General features: G+C 45.0%; 3 protein-coding genes across 7 annotated transcripts; 2 read left to right on the forward strand and 1 right to left on the reverse strand.

Moving 5' to 3' along the window:
* Positions 1-2077: 2077 nt before the first annotated feature.
* Positions 2078-6581, forward strand: ASCL3 (achaete-scute family bHLH transcription factor 3). Its single transcript, XM_072794163.1, has 2 exons — positions 2078-2110; positions 5990-6581. Exon 2 carries the CDS (start codon positions 6002-6004, stop codon positions 6545-6547), a length of 546 nt encoding a protein of 181 aa, XP_072650264.1. The 5' UTR covers positions 2078-2110; positions 5990-6001; the 3' UTR covers positions 6548-6581.
* AKIP1 (A-kinase interacting protein 1) lies at positions 4602-24413 on the reverse strand. Of its 4 annotated transcripts, none has more exons than XM_072794160.1 (6): positions 24276-24413; positions 23864-24073; positions 23362-23442; positions 21066-21170; positions 20011-20082; positions 4602-12128 (listed from the first exon to the last, which is right to left on the reverse strand). In XM_072794160.1, exons 2-6 carry the CDS (start codon positions 24065-24067, stop codon positions 11985-11987), a joined length of 606 nt encoding a protein of 201 aa, XP_072650261.1. In that variant the 5' UTR covers positions 24068-24073; positions 24276-24413; the 3' UTR covers positions 4602-11984. The 4 variants fall into 4 exon arrangements, with proteins under 4 accessions (XP_072650261.1, XP_072650260.1, XP_072650263.1 ...); XM_072794162.1 differs by lacking the exon at positions 4602-12128 and adding an exon at positions 17583-18030 and having other exon boundaries at positions 24276-24403; XM_072794159.1 differs by lacking the exon at positions 24276-24413 and having other exon boundaries at positions 23864-24256.
* C23H11orf16 (chromosome 23 C11orf16 homolog) lies at positions 9380-17594 on the forward strand. 2 transcript variants are annotated; one of them, XM_072794157.1, is made up of 7 exons: positions 9380-9487; positions 10108-10292; positions 11850-12006; positions 13500-13734; positions 14362-15009; positions 16518-16735; positions 17228-17594. In XM_072794157.1, exons 2-7 carry the CDS (start codon positions 10126-10128, stop codon positions 17258-17260), a joined length of 1458 nt encoding a protein of 485 aa, XP_072650258.1. In that variant the 5' UTR covers positions 9380-9487; positions 10108-10125; the 3' UTR covers positions 17261-17594. The 2 variants fall into 2 exon arrangements, with proteins under 2 accessions (XP_072650258.1, XP_072650259.1); XM_072794158.1 differs by having other exon boundaries at positions 9472-9609.
* Positions 24414-24451: the final 38 nt, after the last annotated feature.

The raw sequence follows: 24451 nt of genomic DNA on the forward strand, positions 1-24451 counted from the left end.
TAGTAATCAAGTCAGTGTCAGTGTGGTATTGACCAAAGAATGGACAGATAAATAGCCCAGAAATAGACCACACAAATGTAGTCATCTGATCTTTGACAAAGGAACAAAGGCAATATACAACGGAGAAAAGTATTTTCAACAAATGGTGCTGGAACAACTATACATCCACATGCAAAAAAAAAAAAGCAAGACACAGATCTTACACCATTTAAAAAACTCAAAATGGATCATAGACCTAAACGTAAAACACAAAATTAAAATTCCTAGAAGATAACATAGGAGAAAATCTAGATGGCCTTTGGTTTGGTGATAACTTTTTAGATAAAACACTAAAACATAAACTATGCAAGAAAGGAATAATGATAAGTTGGAGTTCATTACAATTAAAAATTTGTACTCTGTGAAAGACTATGTCAAAAAAATAAGACGACAAGCCACAGACTGGGAGAAAATATTTGCAAAAGACATATCTGATAAAATTCTATTACCCAAAATATACCAAGAACCCTTCAAACTCAATAATAAGACAACCTGATTAAAAATGGGCCACCAAACACCTGATCAGACACCTTACCAAAGAAAATATACAGATGGCAAATATGCACGTGAAAAGATGTTTCACATCATGTCATTAGGGACATACAAATTAAACAACAGTGAGCTACTACCACATACCTATTAAAATGGCCAAAATCTAGAACACTAACACTACCAAATGCTGGTGTGGATGTGGAGCAACAGGAACTCTCATTCATTGTTAATGGGACTGCAAAAATGGTACAGCCATTTTGGAAAAACAGTTTGGCAGTTTCTTAATAATTATTAGAGGATCCACTCATCACACTCCTTGGTATTTACCTAATAAGTTGAAATCTTATGTCCACACAGAAACCTGCACATAGATAGTTATAGCAGCTTTATCAAGACTTGGAAGCAACCAAGATGTCTTTCAGTAGGTGAATGGATAAGTAAACTGTGATACATCCAGACAATGGAATATTATCCATCACTAAAAAATGAGCTATGGAGCCACAGAAATATACAGAGGAATTTTAAATGCATATTATTAGTGCAAGAAGCCAATCTGAAAAGGCTACATACTGTGTGATTCCAACTATATGACATTCTGGAAAAGGCAAAACTATGGAGGCAGTAAAAGAAAAATCAGTGGCTGTCATGAGGCAGGGAGGGATGAAAAAGTGGAGCACGGAGGCTTTTTATAGTAAAACTATTTTGTATGATACTATAATGGTGGATACATGTCATTACACATTTGTTAAAACCCATAGAATGTACAACACCAAGAGGGAACCCTAAGGTAAACTATGGACTTTGAGTGATGATGCGTCAATATTGGTTCATCAGTTGTAACAAATAAATTACTGGGAGGAGATACAAGTGTAGGGAAAGGATTATATGGGATCTCTTTGTATTTTCTGCTCAATTTTGCTGTGCATCTAAAATTACTCAAAAAGGGATCCCTGGGTGGCGCAGCGGTTTAGCGCCTGCCTTTGGCCCAGGGCGCGATCCTGGAGACCTGGGATCGAATCCCACGTCGGGCTCCTGGTGCATGGAGCCTGCTTTTCCCTCTGCCTATGTCTCTGCCTCTCTCTCTCTCTGTGTGACTGTCATAAATAAATAAAAAATATTAAAAAAAAAGTTTAAAAAAAAAATAAAATTACTCAAAAATAAGATCTAAGTAGAGGAAAATAAAATTTAAAGATATTTTAATAAAATTTAGGTTCATATTGACCTTCCTGGTTATGGCCTTAACTTCTACGGAAAAGAATATTGACCAACATTGTGAGACTATTACTTACAGATATTTTTCATAAGTAATTTTGATAGAAAATAATATAAACCAGATGAATGAGGAGGCATTGTTTTTACAAAAGAGTATGTTACAAGAGTCTAGTTTTGTAAGCAAACCTTTCTATTTAGTATTATTATATGTTGTCATATCTACATATTAGGTAGAAAAAAACAGCTAAACCAGAACTAAGCAGTTCTGTTTAACTGTAAGCTACTTTGCATATAGTTACTAAATGATCACTTATAAATCAGGTTAAGGCTGACACAGCCCAAATACAGCATCTCAGCGACAAAACAGGTAAGAGACTCTTTTCCAGAGTATCCCATGGCCGGGGGAAGGGGGGGGGGGGGGACACGGCCTTTAAGGAAACTCCCAGGCACAGTTGATAAACGATGAATTTTATCAGCTGATGATTCCATTGTCTTAAACTATTAAATATGCCCATATGTTAAAAGATTCAGATTTTGCTGGTGATTAAATCATCTGGAGGAGTGGGAAGGGTTTGGTTTGGAAATCAGGAGTCCTAGGTTCTGACCCCTGCTCTGCTGACAGCTCTGCAAGCTTAGCCAACTCACAGTCTGAGGGATTGGATAAGAGGATTTCTAAGATTCCTTCCATCTCTAACATTCCATAAGTCAATTATATGTGCAGTTACAGAGTTTTGTTTTTTACATGCTAGATATTTTTAATACCTTTGAAAAGTTGAAATTTTATGCCAAGCAGCACTACCAGAATCTCTTAGGAGTTTATCAGTAAGACCTCATCATTTATTTCCCAGAAGACAGAAATCTGAGATTTTCCCAAGATAGGTGCATTAGTTAGCTGTGCATGTATCTGGAACTGCAAAGCCCCAGCACCAATAGTCCATATTGCTTTCTTTTAAAAACTTGTATTCAATTTCTACAAACACTTCCATCCTCCACTAGGCTTTCTATCTTGATCCTCTACTGAGTTTTTCATTCTCTCTGTTGTGTTGTGATTAATTTATTTTAATAAAAGATGATCATATTTAAATGCCATTACACTGATTGATGAACTTTTGGGAAATGCCCAATAACAAAAGCTGCTCAACAGTGTGTCTACAGAGACACTAAATTTTTTTACCCAAGAATTATGCATAGTCTACTTAAAGCCTAGAAAATGTTAAGTACCCATGGCATATATAAATTACCCAGATTTCATCTGGGCCAAGGTTTAAGACATTAAAATTATCTGTCAAGATAAAACCATACCTCAAGAATTCTTATGTGTAATTGGCTTTGCTGACATCTGCTTTGCATTTTGATACTCTACTGTGTCAGTTCTGGCTTGCTAGCCATAGGCAGAGATAAGGCTCTGCTGTTCTCAGAGATGTAGAAAGACAGGCTCCATCCCCATTGTGCCATCATTTTGTAGCTTCCGCCATACATGTTCTTGATCTCTTACCCCCTCGAATTCCTGTCTTGGGAATTCCCTAACTCTTTTCTCTTAGCAACTTTTTATTTTTGACAGAATCTTGGCTAGTTTTTAATCTTCCAGAGATTTTTGTTTTAAGTGAAATATTTTAGGCCATTTGGTCAGTAATTTGGAATCTTTCATTTCTTGTTCCTTTGTTTTGATTCTTAATTGAGCCTTTCACATTTATCTCATCCGCTCCCCCACCCCAGCCCCCTATTAGGAAGAGCTTTCCCTGGCATTTACTCCTTTCCAGGGTGTCCCACCATGACTTCTTATCATCGCACTCCCCTCTCACCCTCCCCTCTCACCCTCTCCGCCCCTCACCCCCTATCAACCATCGCAGACTTCCCTTTCTGATTTCACAGTCATTTTTGTCTTTCAGCAGCCATACTAGATAGGCTAGGCTTTTTCACACCGTAAAGTGATACGCTTCACAGCACTTGAATTCTGGTGCATATTGGTGGCTCCTCTCATTACATGGTGCTAGGCTGCAGGTTGTTGCTCTGCTCAGTTAGAGAAGCAAGTGACTATGTTATCCAATCTTGCTCATAAACAGGGTTGGGGGGAGGAAAGTGGCCTTGTTTTCTCTACACATGCCAAGCATACAGGTCAAGCCCTCATTCCCAAAAATGTTGAAAAATCACACCCTGAGGAATTAACAGAAAGTCATATTTCCCTCTTTTCTGGATGCCCAAGGCAGATTTCTTGTTGCTTCTCCATTTTAGGTATGGTCATCTCTCAACGAATATGCTTTGGATAGATCAGTGTTTGATTTTCCAGTGTTAGGGAAAATATAAGCCAGGTTTTTCTGTAGGGTGCAGTTCAGAAATGGATACTGAACAAGTATTCATCTGTAAAGAAAGGAAAGAGGAAAAGCACTAACGCCTATGCATTATGTTTTTTTCTTTTTTCATTTGATCCTCACAACCACCTTGCAGAATAGTTAATACCTCAGTTGATCATAGGAAAGAGGTGAAGCTCAGAAAGGTTAAGGAACTTGCCTGAAGACACACAGCTAGGAAGGCACAAAGCCAAGATTGAAACTCAGGGGTGTTGTAACTGAAAGAAAAACCGTTCTTTTTCCTACAGCACTACCCTGCCTCCCAGTTTAGTAATTAAACTGCAACATCTTTGTAAAATCTGTTGTGGTTTTATTATTGTAGTCAAAGGTAAAAAGGTGGTTTAATAAATGAGATACATGAAGACCTATTCAGAAAAAAGGACTGTATTGGTTTGGGACCTCTTGGGGTATAATGCTTTATCCTTATGTTCCATGAAAAAAAAAAAAAACTAAATACAGATTCACTTCATTCAATATATTTAAAGTTCTGTGGAAGTAAAAATAGGTAAATTGACTATGTTTTAAATTGGTTAGGTGAGTTTCCTATTTAAAGGATCCTAAAGTGAATTTTTAAAAGCAAAAGATTCCTTTCTTATTTTTTTTTCCTTTCTTATTTTTATTTTTGGTTTTGCCCCTGGCATAACAGGTATTATTTAAGAAGGCTATGCCCGTGAGCTTGCATGATCATTAACTTGTTTGTAGTGTCTCCAACATGTATTTGAATATTGTGGTACTTCAGTGTTTCCCAAACTTTAGTTACTTATATGCACTTCATGGAGTTTATTATCCCGGTTCTACCTGTCCTGTTACTTACTTATTATTTTTCTTGAAGTGCCATTTTTTAATCAAGTAGATGTACTTTTAAAATTTTATTTAAATTCAATTAACTAACCTACAATGTGTTACTGGTTTCAGAGGTAGAGGTCAGTGATTCATCGGTTGCATATAACACCCCATGCTCAGGACGCCTGGGTGGCTCAGCGGTTGAGCGTCTGCCTTTGGCTCAGGGCGTGATCCTGGAGTTCCGAGATCAAGTCCCGCACCAGGGAGCCTGTTTCTCCCTCTGCCTATGTCTCTGTCTCTCTCTCTTTGTCTCTCATGAATAAACAAAATCTAAAACACACACACGCACACAAACCACCCTGTGCTCATCACATCACATGCCCTCCTTAATGCCCATCACCTAGTTACCTCGTCGTCCCAACATTCCTCCCCAGCAACCCTCAATTTGTTCATGTAGATGTATTTTTATTTTATTTTTATTTTTTTAAAAAGGGTTTTATCCATTTATTTGATAGAGAGCACAAGCAGGGGGAGTGGCAGGCAGAGGCAGAGGGAGAAGCAGGCTTCCTGCTGGGAAGGAGCCCAGGACCCTGGGATCATGACCTGAGCTGAAGGCAGATGCTTAACTGACTGAGCTACCCAAGTACCTCCAAGCAGATATATTTTTAAAGGAAATTTTGTATCACTGACATAAGCATGAAATCAATATAATTCACGATAGAAATTAACAGCAAAATATTATTAAATTCTAGTAGATACTATCATTTGTTGAAGACTTCCATCTAAGGAGGATCAGAAAGCATTCTAGTAGGGTGGAAGACACACACACACTCTTACAAGATTAAAACTGTATCTTTGTAATCACCAGGATTGAAAGAGTTGAAAAGGAATAACTTTCTCACAAAGTGAGTCAATGTTACTTAATGTTTCTCTGTACTACCAAAAAATCCTCTCTTACTACCCACAGAGTATGGCTACCCCATATCATTTTCAGAATGAGCTCAGAAAGTATTCATCAAAGCAGAGAAGGCTTTAAAACATTGATCTCTGAGAAAGTCCATGATATCTGCTTTCTTTTGATCTGGTCAAATTAATAAACTTGGTTATGTTTCCAGGCTAAAGAGGAAATGATGGACAATCGAAGCTACTCTAATCTGCCAGAAAAACTACCTGCTGTCTCTGAATCTGCCCACCTGCCACTGACCAGGTCTTTCTATCTTGACCCCATGGTCACTTTCCAACTGTATCCTGATGCCTCAGTGCCGTCACCTTACTCTGAAGATCTGCCATTGCTGCCTTTTCCCAGCGATTCCCTGATCATGGAAAATTACGGTGAACCCTGCCCCTTCGCCTTCCCAATGTCTTATCCAAATTACAGAAGGTGTGAATACTCCTATGGGCCAGCCTTTATCAGGAAAAGGAATGAGCGGGAAAGGCAGCGGGTAAAGTGTGTCAATGAAGGCTATGCCCAGCTCCGACATCATCTGCCTGAGGAGTACTTGGAGAAACGACTCAGCAAAGTGGAAACTCTCAGAGCTGCCATCAAGTATATTAATTACCTGCAGTCTCTTCTGTACCCTGATAAGGCTGAGACCAAGAATAACCCTGGGAAAGTTTCCTCCCTTATGGCAGCCACCAGCCACCACACTGACCCTATTTTCAGAATCATTTGATTGTTTCCAAATAGAAACAAATAATCTCACAAAATGGAGTCTCTTACAGCATCATTCAATAGTTTTTCCTAAACATAAGTTCTGCATAGTAGATAACAGCTCAAATGTCCACCTGTGATTATTTCCTACCAGGGTTTGAAATGTACAAAACATGATCTTATGGGGGTTGAGAAGATATGTCTTAAGCTTTGGTGATTTCTTTCAAGAACTGTAGAGGAGCAGGAGTCCCCAGGATTCTCTATACCCCTCACCTTGTCCTTCTCACACACTTGGCCAGAGTCTCAGCTGTAAGAAACTCTCATGAAAGTAAAGTCTGATCAATGACTAATCAATGTTTATAATGCCCTTTGCAAACATTTCATGCTAAATGATCACAATTAACTTCCCTTGGTTTGTCAGAGTCTGGTAGTTCTTTTTGTTATAATTTGGGGTTGACAGGAAATCTATATATTTATACCTTACCCATGTCCTGATGAGAAAGTATCCCAAGACTGAAGCAAAGATAGCTAACAAAATCTTGTGATTTGAAATTATTTTACAGTCATCTTTTCCCTGCATGCAGAAGACTTCTTTAGGCAGCTTAGTCTAGTTAAGAAGGCTATCGCAGTCTGGAATCAAGCTGCCTCAGTTTAAACTATGACTCTGCTCCCTCCTCTCCATGTCTCAGTTCTTCATCCACAGAATGAGAATAATAAGAGCAACGATTCTCCCCTTATGTTTGGAGAATTAACAAATTATCCTGACACATAAGTATGCATAACCATTAGTAGTAGTAGCAGTAATCTTCTATTATCCATAGCATCATCATTCTACAGGTTATTCTGGCCAGAAAATGTACAGGGGCCATGCCTGTCCTTCACTGCCCCATATCTTGGAGTCTGCCTTCAAAATGTCTCTATATCCATTCCTGTGACTTCCACCTTGAATCCCGAGCCCCATCTGTGGCCAAGCCCAGCCCAGACTTTCCATATACTGGCATATTCATCTCCAGTGTCATCTCTGTGAAGTCTTCCCACTCCAGCCATTACTCGTTCATTTATTTTGTACACATATTTCCTTGCACTTCCCATCCTACTATCTTTACACACTGTATTACACATCTATCTCTTCAGTACATAGGGACAGGCCTATTCCTCCCTACATTCCTAGCACTCAGTAAAGAGCCTCAAATCAGGTAGATGTTGTGTGTAAATATTTGGTGTTACTATTTTCCTATTCCAATCCTGTCATGTTTTATCTTGGTCACTGTTCACAGTCTCCTCTCTGGTTTCTTGGGCTCAAGAATTAACTGGCTACATTCTCACTCTGATGTTTTTTCTTAAAGCATTTGATGTCACTTCCTTGCTCAAACCTCATGACGTCTTCCTTCTGACTACTATGTTGTTTACATTTATCTGCTGGGTTTGCAAAGCTCCCACCAATATGGCCCCTTTCCAAATAGTCACACCTTGATTTTCTCATGACACCCCATTTCCTCCAAAAGAGAAAAGCAATCTTATAAATGAATCCTTCTCTCTTCGCTCTAGCCTCCTAAACAAGAATGTTCTCCTTTTTCCCTCTTATCATTGAAATCCCACCTGTCTTATTCAGAAGTAAGTGACCTTCTCTCACTGCCAGAGACTCCATTGGTCTTTCTTGGACTCCAACTTTGTGCACCAAATAACTCAGCTTTTATGTATGTGGTCCTTAGCAACAGTCCTCCTGACTAGTAGGTTATGCTGTGTGAGGGCAGTCATCAGTTAAGATGCTTTTAGTTGCAAGTGAGAGAAAATACAATCCCAATTTGTATAATCAATAAAGATTCACATAATGGAAGCATCTAGCTATAGAGCTGCCTTCAGGCAGGGCTCAACAGTGTCACCAAGAACCTGTTTTGTTTAGGTCTATCCTCCCTTTCTCTGGGAATAGCTTCAGTGCCCCAAAAACGCAGTCAGAGGCTCCTAGAACGATGTCCTTTCTTATTTATGTGTAGGAGAAAAGAGAAAGTCTATAATCCAGGATTCCCAACACAAATCTTGAGATTTATTCTGATTGGAGAGCTGGGGGACATACTCATACCTAACCAATCCCCAGAGTGGAACTGGAGCATGGAATGTGCTGATTGACACACGTTCTACCTGTGGAGCTGGAGATAACGGTCAGCCTCTTTTACCAATGGACCCGCGAAAGGAAACAGGAAGTGTTGGAAGAGGGGAATGGATGTGGGGGAGACATGCACAAATGTCCCTGCATACTTTTTGGTATTCTCCCCTGAACACTGTGCCAGGCACATAACAAGTACACAATGACTGTCAGATGCCTCAAAATACCAGCCTGTCCCATGGATGTTCAAATGAGAGCAGAATCCAGACTTCTGTTCCCTTTGTCACCAGTGTCCACTCTCATCACCCCCAAGTGGTCACATCTCTGCTCCTCAGCAGGGTCCTCTCTGTTACAGACAAGCAACATGCCCATACCTTTGACTACTTTGCTTTAAACTACAGACCAAGTCTATCTTAGAGTCCTTCAGCCAGCCAGTGGCTCACCTAACCTAGCCTCCTGTCTGCACAGGATGGAGGCAGATCGATAGTCCTTAGTCCTTAGTCTGGGCGGGGGCAGCTCCCTCCCTCACAAGACTCCCTGGGATTCATGAAGGCTCCCCACCAGGACTGCCTCTTCCAGTAGTGGAGAAGCCTGAGCTTTGGGGAATTGAGGGTGCAGTGACCTTTGTCCCCAACTCCCCATCTCCCCTCTTCCCCAGGGAAACCCTCTGCCCCCTTGTCCTACCCACAGCACCCACGGCCCCCCTGTCATCCCTCTGCACATGCTCAGTACACTCACTCAGTCCACAGCATTCCTGCTGGCTCGCATCCATGGCAACCTGCTTGGCAACCAGGAGTCCGTTGGGCTAAGGCCCTGAGCCCCAACTGTCAGAAGGCAGAGGTGGAGGAGTTTGGGGCTGAGTAAGTCCCCTTGGGGTCAAACCTGTGGACGTGGGCAGGGGCAGACTCTAACAGAACTCTGGTGGGCTGGGGCAGCAGTGTGATCTTCGATCCTGGGTGTCAGCCGTCACGTCTGAACAGGTCTATGAAGGACATGACCTTGGGATATCAGCGGGGGCTAGTGTTAGTCCTGAGGTCACTGGATTAGGAAGGGAGTCTGTGGCTCAGATTGGGGGTTTGTTACTAGGGTTAGGCCAACCATATTTGTGAAGGGAAGTATTGTTTTATCCCAGAGTCCCTATAACTGGGGAGGAGGAAAAAACTAACATCTATTGAGCTACTTATCAGCCAGGTGCTTTCCATATATCATCTCCAGAGCCATAACTGAAGCTCTGTGGTTACGTGAGCATACAAGGATTTAGAGCTGGGTTTCTCTAAAGTCACAACTCTTGCTCTTTCAAGCCCTCCCCTATTTCTTGAGCTGAAGTTTCCAAGGCAGATGATTCAGAGAACAGCCTGAGCTCGTCTGTGGGAGCAGGTGGGGTCTGTAAACCCCAGAAGTGAGCCCTGCACCAGCCAATTGCCCTCTGCTGTGCTGTGGGCTGTGGGCTGCAACTCAGTGGTGGTGCTTGTTCTCAGGTGGTTTCTTCCAAGGCCATGGAATCCTCTGCAGGGACTGGGACGCCTCAGCCCAAATACTGCAGTGTGGCCACAACCCTGAAGCCCCCTTCCTGGACTGGCCCTGCTCCTCCCTGGGAACTCTCCTGCACCTGTCCCTTTGCCATCCAAGCACCCTGGCTCACCCGGCACAACCTCCTCACCAGGTACGAGTCCCTGCAACCTCTGGCAGAAGTGATGTGCGCCCCTCTTGTTCCTCTCTGTTCTTGGCTCTCGATGGTGTACCATGAGGGGTAGAACTTGCTTCCTGGGAAGGCTGAAAAGGTTCTTTCCTGTGTGGGCTATGGTTTGCTTGTGGTCTTACATGACTCCAGTCTAAACTGTACTCCCTTGGCACTCTGAGGCAAGGTGGCAGATATCAGAGTTGGCATGGGTGAGAGAAGCAGTCAGACATCACCAGTTGAAGAGTTTCTAACTCATTTTACCACCAACTACGAGACTAGCCCTGGCACCACGTGAGAAATTAGGGTTTCTGCAACCAGCAGCTAAGGCAAGCTGGCCAGTTACCTCTTCAGGTTCCCTCGGTAACCCTCAGTTATCCTGGCCTTTCCCGAATCAACCTTGGTGGGCTGTGTAGTGTGATTGCAGAAGGGAAAGGAAGCTCAGCCCTCAAGCATACACAAGTAATGTAAGTTCCAGGGACTCGCTTGTGTCCATGCCACTCACATAGGGACATGCTAATTTGAACCCTTAATAACCCACTTTCTGGATTCACCTATGGGGACCATCTTGTTCAAAGCCAGAGGTAAACGTCCCTGCTTCCAGGCTTGCCCACAAAGTAAACAGCTTTTTCAGAAAACCAAACCCTGACTCAATAATCCACCCCTCTACAGCCCTGGTTTGGCCCTGCCCACAAACCTTTCCAGGAATAGCTTCTCCTTTTTCCTCTCAGTCCCTAGGCCAGCTCTTCTGTGCTTCCCCTGCTCAAACACTTCCTCCTCCCTCCTGATCCCATAGCATCAAGCATCCTTCCAATGTTACTCTTTTGGTACAGCCATCCAAACACCATACCTCATCCTGGATTCCCACACACTGCCCTTGGATTTACCTCCCCAGCGCTCTTTCCTGGTCTGCTGTTCAGCCTCAGAACCAGGATTTATTCACTTGAATAGATCCAGGCTAATCACATTTTGATGACCTTGATGCAATTCTCAATCCCCAAATGGTAGTTCCCTTCATTGTCCTCTCCTTCTGCCCTTTCCACCAGTTTATCTTGTTTTACTGGAAGTCCAGCCACTTTTTACATGGGTTTCTGTTCCACATAGCCATCTATGTCATATGCCTACTGCTGTGCTGCTCCGATCTGTGAAATGTTTTCTTCTTTCTCTCTTTTCTTCTTTTTTCTTTCTTTCTTTCTTTCTTTCTTTCTTTCTTTCTTTCTTTCTTTCTTTCTTTCTTTCTTTCTTTTCTTTCTTTCTTTCTTTCTTTTCTTTTTAAAGGTTTCTTTCTTTCTCTCTCTCTTTCTTTTCTTTTCTTTCTTGTTTTATTTATTCATGAGAGAGAGGCAGAGACATAGGCAGAGGGAGAAGCAGGCTCCCCTCAAGGAGCCTAATGGGGACTTGATCCCAGGACTCTGGGATCACGACCTGAGTCATAGGCAGATGCTCAACCACTAAGCGACCCAGGTGTCCCGTGAAATGTGTTTCTTGATGTTTTTAGGGCTCGGTTTTCTCCACTCCCTAATTCTATTTGCTTTTTCCCAGATATGTATCTTACCAACCATGTCTCCACATTGCTGACTCAGCATGGCAGGGGCCTGGCTGGTTGGGAAGAGTTGGAGATGCTGCTGACACATGGGTCCTGGCGAGAAGGGGACCAGATGGCTTTTATTACCGGGCTCAGAGAAAAGCTGCTCCAGAGGCAAGTTCCTCACATTTCCCAGGACGCTCCTCAGGGTGGCCCTGTCGTACCCGCCACGCCCCAGCTGTATGTGGCCAACAGTACGGTTTCTTGGATAAGCGTACGTCTTTCATGGTCAGGCTCTAGAAGGGAAGTGTAAAGGCAGTGAGTTTGCTGGGACTGTGTAACAGAGTAGCACAAATGAGGCAACTTAAAGAACAGAGATTTATTGTCTCTCAGTTCTGGAGACTGGTGTTGGCAGCATCGGTTCTTCTGAGGGCCGTGAGGCAGAGTCTGCCTTTCCTAACTAGCTTCTGGTGCTTGCTGACCACCTTTGATGTTCCTTGGTGTGTAGAATAGTCACCCTAATCTTTGCCCCATGAGGCACCGACCCTACTCAGCCTAATATGACCTTGTCCTAACTAACTATATCTGAAATGACCCTGTTCCCAAGTGAGGTCACAACCTGAGGTACTAGGGGTTAGGATTCTAATAGATGAATTTTGGAGGGATACAAGTGAACCTGTGACAGTGAAGAAAATTTACAGTAAAAAAGTGCTTTGTTCAGGAAAATTCAATGTGTCGAGTGCTGGGCACCAGCCTAGGGGAAAGAGGAACAAAACATGCCCACATGCCTGCCTTTGCGCCTGGTCCCCTGCGTGCTGGAAGCCAGGCCTGTACTTTACCTCAGTGGCTGTTTACTTCTTTGGGATTTTTCTCTTCTCAGAGTCAGACTTTGTGAATGTGGACTCATGGAAGGAAGACAAGTGTGAATTCCAAAAAACTGAATTATAGAATTTCCATTCAAAAGTCATTTTGTTGTTTTCAAATAACTAATATGTGAATTCCAATGAAATATTAGCAGAGTTTTGTTCAAATAATAGGCTGTCTGGTGATCAAAGTAACTTGTCACCAGACTTTATTTCTCTTCAAAATCATACTGATTTTTCAAAACAGCTTAAAGGCTCCTCTTGCCCTCCCTTTTATGATGTTCATTTGCTTAGCCAAACCTCTCCACATTGAGGTGATGGCAGTGCCAAGGGCTGCCTTCACGTTAGGCCACAGCTACTCTTTGCCTGTGTGGGCCTGTGGATGAATACACTATCTCTGGTTGGTCTTGGACGCAGGGAAAACACTTTCCAGAGGTGCTGAGAGGAGGAGGAGTACAATGGGGAAAGATCCAGAGGACCCAGGTTATCCCTGGGAATTGCAGACCAAATATATAGAGGAGCAAAGAAAACCAGGAAGAGGAAGAGAATGAGAAAGGAATGGCAGGAAGTGACAAGAGTTGCCCATGGCAAAAGGAGGTAGAGGGAAGAGCATAGCATCCACAGTACAGCCTGTCTGTCTCTGCCACAATCAGCTCTAAGCAGCATCTGTCTCTGTCCTTTCCCTAGATGGCTCTCACTGTTTTAAGGAGGACCCAGGGCTTGTTTCTAGGGCATTGCAGGGAACCATAGTGCTCCCTGTTCCACTTCCTAACGCCAGATCTCATTGTGTTTTCTTTTCCACAGCTGGAGAGACAGGGGGCTCTGCTTGTGGAATTTGAGGTTCCCCTCATCACAGACCCAAAGCTGCCAGCCCAGTGGCAGAGCATAGTCTTAGAAGAGGATGTCATTCAGTGCTTGCCACCCATGGACTACTCACTGGAACCTGGGGACAAGGTGCTTGCACCCTGGGAGCCAGACCAACAGCGGTACGGCCCTGGCACTGTTCTCTTGGGCTCGGGGACAAGAGAGCCCCAGCGAGGTAAGGGAAGCTACTCTGACCTATCGGTCCCCAGAGGGAGCCAGGCTGGTAGGAGAGAGCAAAAAATGTCTTAGAGGTGAGCTTAGGGCCTTAGAGATATATTAAAAAAAAAAAAAAAAAATCCTTACCCCCTACTAGCAGCTTAATCCTGGGTGTGGCAACAGATACACAAATCGTATCTTTCAGATTATGAAATATCCGGGCAAAACAGCCTAAAACTATTATGTTGGTTAGCTAACCTATGGTGTGACGGGGTTAAGCTGGGCTCACACCAGTACTTATGACTCGTCCCCCATCAAGTTATCCACAGACTGGGACAGTCCCCTCCTGTGACAGTCCCCTCCTGCAGGCCCACCAGTCAGCATCATTGCCTTTCAGAGCATGACAGGCTTCTCCTCTTTCCCCATGAAAATTGAGACAGGGAGGTAAATGCAAGGGCACTGGGAAGTGGCTGAATGGAGCAGGTGCAGCAGGAATGCTCCCGGCAGGCTTTCCAGGGAGAGGTGCCCTCCAGGAGGCCCACAGAGCAGGGGCCTGCACTGAGGTTTGTTTTGGGGGTTAGGAGAACCCTTGTCCATGACACAGGAGAGGTAATTGTAACAAAATGTTGCTCTTTCTGTTACACAGCATGGAAAGGAAGAGAAATTACTGTTCACTTTTGGAATGGCAACACAGCGACCGTGCCTCTAGGCAGGGTTCAGTGGGTGCCCCTGGCTGTCTGGAAGAAGGCTGTGGAGAGGCTGCACAAGCCTTTAATCCAGGAGCACCCCAGGCCCCTCCTCTGGGCCCCTTGCTGCTCTCTGTGGGGACCAGCCACCGGATGTGTCACCAGTGGGCCTTCTCTGGGCACTCCATTCCCATGTCCTCCCTGCGTCCCCCCCGCCTGCTGCCAACTGCTGTGCCAGGGCTGCCTCTGCTGTTGCTCCCTGGCTGGACCTACCTGGTGGCCTCTAACCAGGACCTCAGGGGGCACAGCCAAAGAATGTTCGGAGGTGGAACCGAAGCCCCCAACACAGCTTTTGCCCCTAGTGCATCCTAAAGAAGATGAAGCTTCAGTGCGAGCTCCCCTGGGTGTTTCTTCCTCCTCCTCTTCATCTTCTGAAAAGGATTTGGAGACTGATCTGCAGATGGGCCTCCCCCAGAGGCTGATGGTGGACGGTACAGTCAACACAGACCTCGTCCTTCCTGAGAAGTGTCCAAGGAGGCAGGGTGGCCTCCGCCAGCCTGGGTGGAGATACTGGAGAAACGGGTCTGAGCCGCATCCTGGGAAGCTAGGTATACCTACCTCTTAGGTGGGGCTGAAGACCCTGCTCCCTTCCCTCCCCCGTGTCTCTTAGGAATCTCACTCATGCATATCCTGTCTGGGATTGGAAGTAACACTTAGGAGCGTGGCCACGTTGATGGGGAGGTGGTGATAAAGGGGAAGTAGTAGGTTTCCACCTGAGCAATAAACCCCAGTAAGAGGATGGGCTGATCTTCGGGCGAAGGTCTGTATCCCTCTTTAACAACTGTCTTTCCCTTCTTCACTGCTCTCCTGCCGGGGCCCTGCCATTGTCTGTGCCTGCCCCCCACCTCCGCCCCCTGCCTTTTTTTCTTGGAGCCCTTGAGTTTTCTCTAGATGAACAGTCAAAATGCCTCCGGGTGTTGATTAGAGTCACCCATGCCCTGAGAGGACAGAAATTAGTCTTTAAACATTCATTGGTCACCAGACCCTAACTCTCCAGATGGTCTCCATAGTAAACCAGAGCGGGAACAAGCAGGGCACTGCATCCTGCTGTTCATTCCTTACAAGATGGGGCAGTGTTACTGTCATTGGCCATCCATAGCCATCCCCATCTTCCCCTTAAGAACCATGTTGATTCCCTCATAAGTTTAGAAGTTGTGTGTCACTGGCATGCATCATGCCTGTCCCATTTAATTCCCAGTGAGGCCCAGAAAGCAGATGCCTAAGTCAGTTGGCAGAGGTGGCTAAGCCCAGAACTAGACTAGATTCTAGGGGCCTTGAGGTCACTAACATTCAGTGAACTAAATGAACATTCTGCTGGGGCAGGGAGGCAGTGTGGTTAAAGAGTACCACTGCTAAGGGCTTTAAGATTTTGAGACACCCAAAAAAAAAAAAAAAAAAAAAAATTTTGAGACACCCACTGTGGGTCTCTCTGCCCTCCATGCTCTTTGATACTTTTGAATTCCCTTTGATCCCAACCTAACAATTCTAGAAGGGCCAGGCTGCTGGCTGCCCCCAGTTACTCTGCTCTCTTCCCTGGAGAGCTTATGACTGAAACAGGGCTCAATCTGTAGTTTTATAAGCCAGGAAGAGGATGGATTCAATAGTCCTTCCTTTTCAGATTATTTTCCTACTCCCCAGGGAGTCACATCTCCCATTATTTTGTTTTACCTCACTCAACCTCTTAACATACACACACCCAGCCACCCTGCCCCACCCTCAGAGCTCACTACCTCTTCTTTGTGAGCAGGGAGATTTACAAGCTCCTGCAAGAGTGCCAGTTGGCTATTTTTGCTTACCCTCCTGGCTGTTTTGAAAATTGCGTCTGGTACCTTGTTCCCACCTAATTCCAAATGTAGTTATTGGATACAACCCATCCAGAAAGCATGATGGCCAGAAATGACTTAAACTTTATTTCTCTTTCAAAATAGAGAACAGTGGTAGGTAGCTTACAGATAGTTAAGACTTTTGGGGATATCTGACATATAGTTCTACTTCAGTCATCAATACTAATCCCATGGTGGCATGTGCGACATAACTAATTGAATTTGGGGTTTAGGAGCAGGAAATGGCACCATCTGGAAAGAAAAGAGGAGCAACAAAGAGCCAAGAGTACAAGCTATAGTGATGGGGAATACCAGGGAGCTGGTCCTGGAAGCAAGTGGCGTGAAGCCACCACATATCCTGCCACAAGATGAACACAGAAAACAAAGTCAGGCAACAGCGACACACCAGAGGGACCAGAATGCTCTCAGACTAAAAGCCTTGAGGAGCCAGGTAAAAAGCAGGATGGCTGGGAAGGGGCTCCCTAAGGACTCCTGACATGGTTCTCCACGCCCCTTTTGAAACTGAGAACTCCCGCGCTGTCTTTTCCCAGGAAAATGCACATACCCACAATTTTGCATTCCAGTTCAGAAGGCTTACAGAACCCACAAAGCTGAGCACAGACTTCTTACTTAAATGACACTTGACCCTATGGTGAAGGGGATGGGTCTGCTGGACTACAGACTCTGTCTGTGGGAGTCTGTTCCTCATTAGGAATGCTAATACAGCTCTACTTAAAACTTGGTTTTCATCATATAAAATACTGGCATTTGTTCTGAGGACAGACTTGTCATGTTCACAATGAGATGAACTACCAGGCAACTAAACTGCTGTTGGCGTGGTAGCTTCGAGAAGTTCAGGGCACATCATAGACTTTTTAAGATCAGTGACTTTTGATCCTTAAAATTACAGCATCAGACTCTCAGGATTTTTTTTTCCTTATAGGAAGCTAAAAGAGCAGCAGTGATAAATACCTGAGGAGGTGTTACCAAGTGGCTGCCAAGTCCTCCTGCAACGGACGGGGACAGAAAGCAGGCCACATGTGATGGGTGCATAAGCAGTTGCAACCTCATGCTCTACAACTTCCCTGCAGATGAGGGGCACAGGCACGTGGTGGTCCTGGCCAGGGTTCCCCGTGAGGGACCTGGGCGGGGCTACTTCTCTTCCACAGAAGCTGCAGGGCCTGGATGGTCTGCTTTGGGCAAATGTGTCCACAGCCTCTCTGCCACCTTTTCATAAACCTACAGCTGACCATGAACGACACTGTTTCACCTCTTCATGCCAATAAAAAGGAACTCTCTTCATTTCCAAATCTCTCCCTTTATTACCACAGTTAACCTTTTACCTGGAAAATAAGCAGTTAAGAACTATTAAGACAGCATCATTACATTATTACTTTCAGCAGAAGGGGGAGGGGGGTCTTAAACATTTAAGTTAAAATAGACACTGAAAGACACAAACTCCAGTTCCCAGAAAGGCTGACCCTCTACAGTCAGCCCTGAAAGCAGGATTACTGTGTAAATATGAAGAAAATCATACGGTGACTTTATTCTTCTTGTTACTTAAAAAAAAAAAAAAAGGTGATGTGATAGCCATGATGGTCAACATCATATGGGGAAGACCAAGTCCACACTTTGTCCCGAGTCAACTGCTACCACCTGAGTCCTGGTTAAATCACTTGTACCCACAGTGACGGAATAGGTCCCTGGATATACTTCTATGTAGAGGTCTTTAGAGATGTTCTCAGCCTGCAAGGAAAAGCAGGTATTAGCTGTTGAGACTAGAGGTCACAATGCCGTCAGAGCACCTCTACCAGGCGACCTTGGTGTGCCAGGAGCACAGTGGAATGGAGCACTGGTGTGGGAGACGGAGGTCCTGCTTCAAGGCTTGGCCTGGCCAGACAAGAGGAAAGTCACTTAGGTAAGTCTCAGCCTCTCCTTGTGCTTGTTTCCTTATTTCTAAAGCTGTGGTAGTAAGTACCACGTGTACTTTCATAAACATGTACGTGAAAACACCTGGCAAGTGCTAGAATGCTATACAAACATGAAGGGTCATAAAAGGGACACTCCTGGTTGTAGAAAGAGAGGAATTAGGTAGAGGAAAAGGGGATCATTGTTTGGGGGCTCAAAAGCAGACAGTGGGACTTGTTAGCACAGAGCAGCAATAATGACAAGGTACCATGGAATAATGGGAATCTTTCTAATTGTGCTTTGTTTGCTAAATTCATTAAGAGGAAGATGAAATATTCTTTTCTCCAAAAGCTGAACACACTGTGAGTTGATTCCATTTTGTCATGCAGCAAGGAGCTGGCTGGCCAGAGCCCTCCCTTAGCAGGCTGGTGCTCCTATAATACAAAACACTGGAAGCTGGAGTTCATGGAAGATTTGTGTTTAAAGCTGTGCTCAGCACAACCCATCTTTCAAGGACAGACCTGACACATGACTGGGAAGTGGGCGGAAGTACAGGCAGAGAAGGGGTGTCAGTCCAAATGGCTGAGAGCAAAGTTGCAAACCAGAAGAGAGCCTGTAATTAAGAGCTGCTATCCCACAGCTGGGAACCCCCCACGAACTTCCTCCCTGCTCAGAAGGAGCCACAGGCGGCAGCTGTCATCTCTGTCACCACACCCAGGCCAGCAAACTTTACTAGGAGGACTAAATGGCAATATTTATACTTTCATGAAACTTCTTCCCCAACCTCCACCTTGCATAGATTTAAAACCAACTTTTCTCCAAAGCTGCTTTATGTTCTAGCCTTTCATGCCCAGTTACTGCAAAATTGGTCTTATTTACCTGTCATTTAACTGACATGAAGGTGTATGACTATGCCACAACTCTTTATTGGTCTTTGACCACATAAGTACACAAAGGTAGATTTTAGAAAATACAGCTCTATCAGAATTGCAGAAAGCGAAAAATATTCCATTTGTCTGCATAAAAGGAAATACGGGGTCAAGGTTGGCATCTGTGATTCCACCATCATGAGTATCAGGAAGATTAGCATTACCAAAATCCAGCAAGTCTGGGAGGCATCTTGGCCTAACTTATATTTGTACTAGAAGTAGAACATTCTTGGTTGTTACTAACTCTAGTATATTTTGAATCTTGGCTAGTAGCATGGTAATATACAAACAAAGATTAAGCAAACTATCACAGCAACATGCTGGAGTTCCTTTCCTCTGAATTCCAGTCCTTCCAAGTTCCCAAAACTTTCCTGGGTTCATGAACTAATGAGTACTTCTTTATCCTAAAAATGAGAAACTCATCACTGTGTTTTTAACAGAGAAATATTTGTGAAAAATGAGAACAAATCCCTTCAAATGTTCTGGAACTTGAGCTAACCAAATTTGTATGTTTCAGAATTTCAGCAATGGTTTTCACTTTGTAAGCAGGAGGGTCAGACCCCTCCTGCTGCTTGAACAGATGGTGGAATTCCAGCAGGAGCGAGTGCCAGCCCAGCTGAGCTGTAGGAACTGAGAAGTGAATACTTTGCATTCTTTCCAACCACAACTATGAGTTCAGGCACAAAAAGTATCCCTTAAGCTTCAAGTGAAGGAAGGATACCAAAAAGACATAATTTTACACTGAATCTAAATGCTGTACTCTCAAGACTGGAACGTCCCAACATAAAAATACTGTAGGTCTGGAATAAAGAACCCTATAACCAACTCAGTGGGTTCATGGAATTGCACGGGTGGTGAAGCCCAGAACAATGAGGAGATGTGTACTTACAGGCTGGGATGCTGCTAGAGCGCACTCCGACGCTTGAGAGATGCCTCCAAGATCGAGGGAGGTTTCCTTTTTCTGGAGAGACAAGTACAAACATTGATCAGTGCCCAGACTCTGACTTCTGGATTGTAAAGAGAAAGTTTCTCTTAGTTTATTAGGAACAACTAACAATTGTTCTGTCAGTTTCTTCTAAGTTGTCATCTAAGTTATTATGGCTTTTAGTGGATTCTGTGAGGTAGTTGCAGTCAGATGTTTATCATGCTTACTTTTTATACTTACATGGGCTTTGGAGTCAGACCAGAAGTTGAATCCTAACTCCTGCTTTTACTGAAAAGGGCAGATTGATCTCTCTAAGCCTTAGTTCCCTAGTCTGCAACATGGGGACTAGATTGGAAATTTAAAGTGCAACAGTGACTGACACTTAATGGGCTCTCAGAAAACAGAATTCTCTTATGTGCTTCTCCCAAGAGTCCGGGTAATAGCGGGGAAAGATGGAATTTCCCTCAGAGGCACCAACTGACATTTTATAGGAAGGAATGGAAGGACAGGAATGTCTCTTGTCTACATGTAACCCCCTGTTAGGGTCAGGCCAGAAAAGGGAATCAGGGTTCAGGCTCTGATGTGGCTCCACACATCTCAGGCCGGGGAAACAGAACGGACCTCCCAGTGTGCATCTAGCCCTCAGGCGTATCCCTGGGGCCCCTCTCCCTTCCTTTCCCTAAACCTGCAGGCCAGAGAAGTTAGGAATCCAACTTGTGGGTCAGACTCTGAACTTAAGTTTGCTACCTTTGAGTAGAACTAGTGGGAGTTTAAAAAGAAAAAAACAAAATGAAACAACACACCTCCTCCAAAAACAACAATGAATTTCTACTGTATCAGTTCAACAAGTAGAATCTTTGGCTTCTCCAGAACATGTGATAAAAGGCAAGTAAGTTTGTAGTGAGAGGCCTGTAATTGTTCATTACTAATAGTTTATTTCCTGACATTTTAGGAAAAGAATTCTGTTAAGAGAGGGAAGGGGAGCGGAGGGCACAACACATGGAGCTGAGGATACATACCTGGCCATTCCCCATGTCCCAGCACAAATGCACCGTTGACTTCCCTCTGTGATAACGAGAGACGTGGGCTGCCCCTCCTTCCTCCAGCACAGATGAATAATATTTCTATAGGAGAAACATGAAAGATATTAGGTAACCAAATAGTCTGGTCAAACTTTCAAAAAAAAAACTCCGTTACTTGAGGAAAGTATGGTTAAGGAGGGAGGCAACAGAGCAAAAGTAAATTACCCGCTCTCTTGACAGGCCTCTGAAATCCAACAAATCTGAGCCCATGTGAAGTGGCTGCAGAGGAGGAAGTTGCATTTGGCATTACTTTGCTGCCATCTGCTGCCTTTGTAGGGCAAGAACTCTGGCCAACCACAGCTGGGCAGGACCATGCTCTCTGCCAGGTTAAATAATTGTCACAACATCTTCATCCCAATATCAAATACATATGCCTTTCCACCTCCTCTCATCACAAGTTCTGATGAACTGTTCCATGTTTACTGTCCGAGTCTCAGACAAGGACAAGGGAAGAGGGGAGTATCTCCTTGAGATTTAGAAATACAACAGGAAATGTAACAAAAACTCAATAGCTAGGCAACCCTTCTCCCCATGCGGAGGAGTGGAAGAAGAGGTCTCTAACTTAAGGAGAATAATCCAAAGGATCAGAAAGCAGTTACATTTTTTCTTGTCTACTTCCTTCCTCCCCCTCGAAGTTAACCTTAGACTTGCCCTTGATTATGACTAATGATGAGGACATCACAAGCCTGCTTGTTTTGAACACAGTGTTCAGTGTTTAAGGCATGAGACCAAAAGAATGCGAAGCTGGGGAAAACACTTCAGGACATAGGTCTAATGATGTATTTTAGGGATTGCTTTAAAATTGTAAAGGCAAACTCAGAACACTGTTCTTAATTCTATCTCCAGAAAGACAAGGGGTTCGGTCCGAGACTCCATTCCAGAGTGGAAACTTGCAGTATGGACTGAAAATCAAAATGAAGAGCACCAATTCACTGAACCTCAAACCAAAGACAAATGTTTTTCCTTTTAGTGGACCATGAACCAAAATGTTTAAGTTGATCTCTACACAGAAGAGCTAGATTTTTCTAAAACAACTTAACAGAATAACATAATATTCTCTGGACCATTATTGCATTGATTATGACTCCTGTTGTTGGAGTAATAGGGCTTCTGCAAAAAATTAAGAGATTTTTTTGAATATCTCTTAATATGTGAAATTGAAAAGCAGGACAGAAACAAGTTACTCTCTTCCTTCTCCTTTGCAGACCAGCATCCTTAGAACCAACCACAAAAGAATCCCGTCATGTTAAAGCTGGCAGAGACCACAGAGTGGGCTTTAACTCCTAGACATCAGAGTAGCTTCCAGGCAGGTAATGTCTTGGGATGCAGGCTGGCCTGCCTTCACCATTTCTTCAGAGTACTTAATGATGACCTAGTGTATGGTTTTGAGAAGAGGATCTTCAAATCTTCGTACACCCATTTCAATGAATGGTACCCAAAATATCACCTAAGTCCCTCATGCTACAATTTATGACAAATTCATCTCTCAGTGAAGACCAAAGAAACAGACTCTAAAGGCTGGAAAGCACTTTAGAGATCTTCATTTTATGACAGGGAAGGTAGGCTGAGTGGGATTAACTGGCCCAGGGCATTAGAGCCAGTTAGGGGCAGATCATGGGTCTCATTTCTGAGAGGCTGCTCCTGCCATTAAGCCACACCTCCTCTGCTGAGGGCACTGCATCCGTCGGCTGTAACCACCCTCGTGGCCAACAAGTGATACAGACTCACAGGGACAGACTTAAAAACCACCTTACTTGCAACAGCGGTTAAACTCTAGGGATTTTGCCTCAGTTTTTGTTTCAATACATTTTTGAAAACCAGAAAGTCTCAGTTGCAGTTTAGAGCAACCTTACTGATTTTTTTTTTTTTAACTTCAGTTCAAAGTTCAAAAAAATCCCTAATATCTGGACTTGAATGTTTTGGAATTCAGCAAATAAGCTCCCCGGGCCCTGCCCCAGTCTGAAAACAATAATGAAGACAAAGACCTTCTGTGGTTGGTTCACTGCTTTATCCTCAATCATACCTACAGTTAGACATTCAATAAATATTTGTTGAATACATTCTAACTTGGGACTTATCACCTGGTTTAAATCCCTGTTTACAATCTGGCCACGAATGTGGGGCAGGGTAGACGGGTAGCCTCCAGAGTCTCCTTAAAGTCTGCGAAGATCCACTTTGTGGCCCGTGTGCAGGTGCATCCAGGCGAGCTCTGCTTTGGCTTACACCAACTTACCCCACACTGACTTGAGGTATAGTCCATGAATGCTGCCATTGTCCTGAAGGAAGCACTGAGGGTTGGTTGTCTTTCTTCTCTCTATTCGAATAAATGGCAAACCACAGGTGAGAGCTGGAATTCGCTAGACAATAGAAGTCATTTTGGGAATAGCATTTTTTTTTTTTTTTTTTTTTTTTTACTGTTTGAAAGGCCTCTGCAAGGGTCAGAAGGCCCTTACTGAGAAAGAATTCCACTCTAAAAAGAATAAGCAGACACGCAATTTATCCAGGACAAAGAAAGGTCTGCTAGCTTTCCTGTAATACCAGAGGGCAGCGTGTAAGGATCTTTTTCAAAGTCACCCACCCGGGCGGGGCACTGGCGGTAGGTACCCCCACACCCCCCAGGGAGAATCTGTCAAACGTCAGGGGTTCTCCGAGGGCTTTTCCGCCCTCGTCCCGTTACCTCACGGCTTCCGTCAGGGGCCGCCAGCGGCCGCCCGGCACGGCAGCCCTCGCCTCACCTGTCCCGGCAGGAGGCGCTGGGGGCCGGCCGCGGGCCGCTCCCGGGAAGCGCCCCCCACGCTGCTTCGGGGAAGCTCCCGCGGACGCCAGTCCGCCGCCCTCGTCCTGGCGCGCTCCAGCACTTCCCGCCCCAGCCTAGCCGTGCGCTGCAGGGCGCGTCGGTCCACCCCGTTCAGCGCCGCGGCCGCCAAGCAGTTCTCCATGCCTCCCTGCGCGGGCGCACACACACACACACGGCGGGGTCAGCGGGCCGCCGCGGCGGGTCGGAGCCCCAGTCTCCACCTCCCCGGCGACCACCGCCCCCGGCACCGCGCCCAAGGCCCTCTCCAGCCGCCGCCGGGCCGGGGCCGAGCGGGTGCGCGCAGACCCCTCCATTTCCGTCTCGCCCTCCCCGCGGCAGGGGGCCCTCACCGGCCCGCCTCTCTAGGCGCATGCGCCCCCCGCGGCGCCGGAGAGGGAGGGCGGGGCCTGGAGCCCCCGGCGCAGGCGCAGCAGGCCGCCGCCGGCCCCGCCTTCTCCCTGCTCCCGGGCCGGGGTCCCTGCGCGCCGGTTGCCGGGCTAACGGGCGGGCGCAGGGGCGGGGCCTG

This window comes from Canis lupus, chromosome 23 (genome assembly GCF_048164855.1).
Source record: "Canis lupus baileyi chromosome 23, mCanLup2.hap1, whole genome shotgun sequence".
Lineage (NCBI taxonomy): Eukaryota > Metazoa > Chordata > Mammalia > Carnivora > Canidae > Canis > Canis lupus.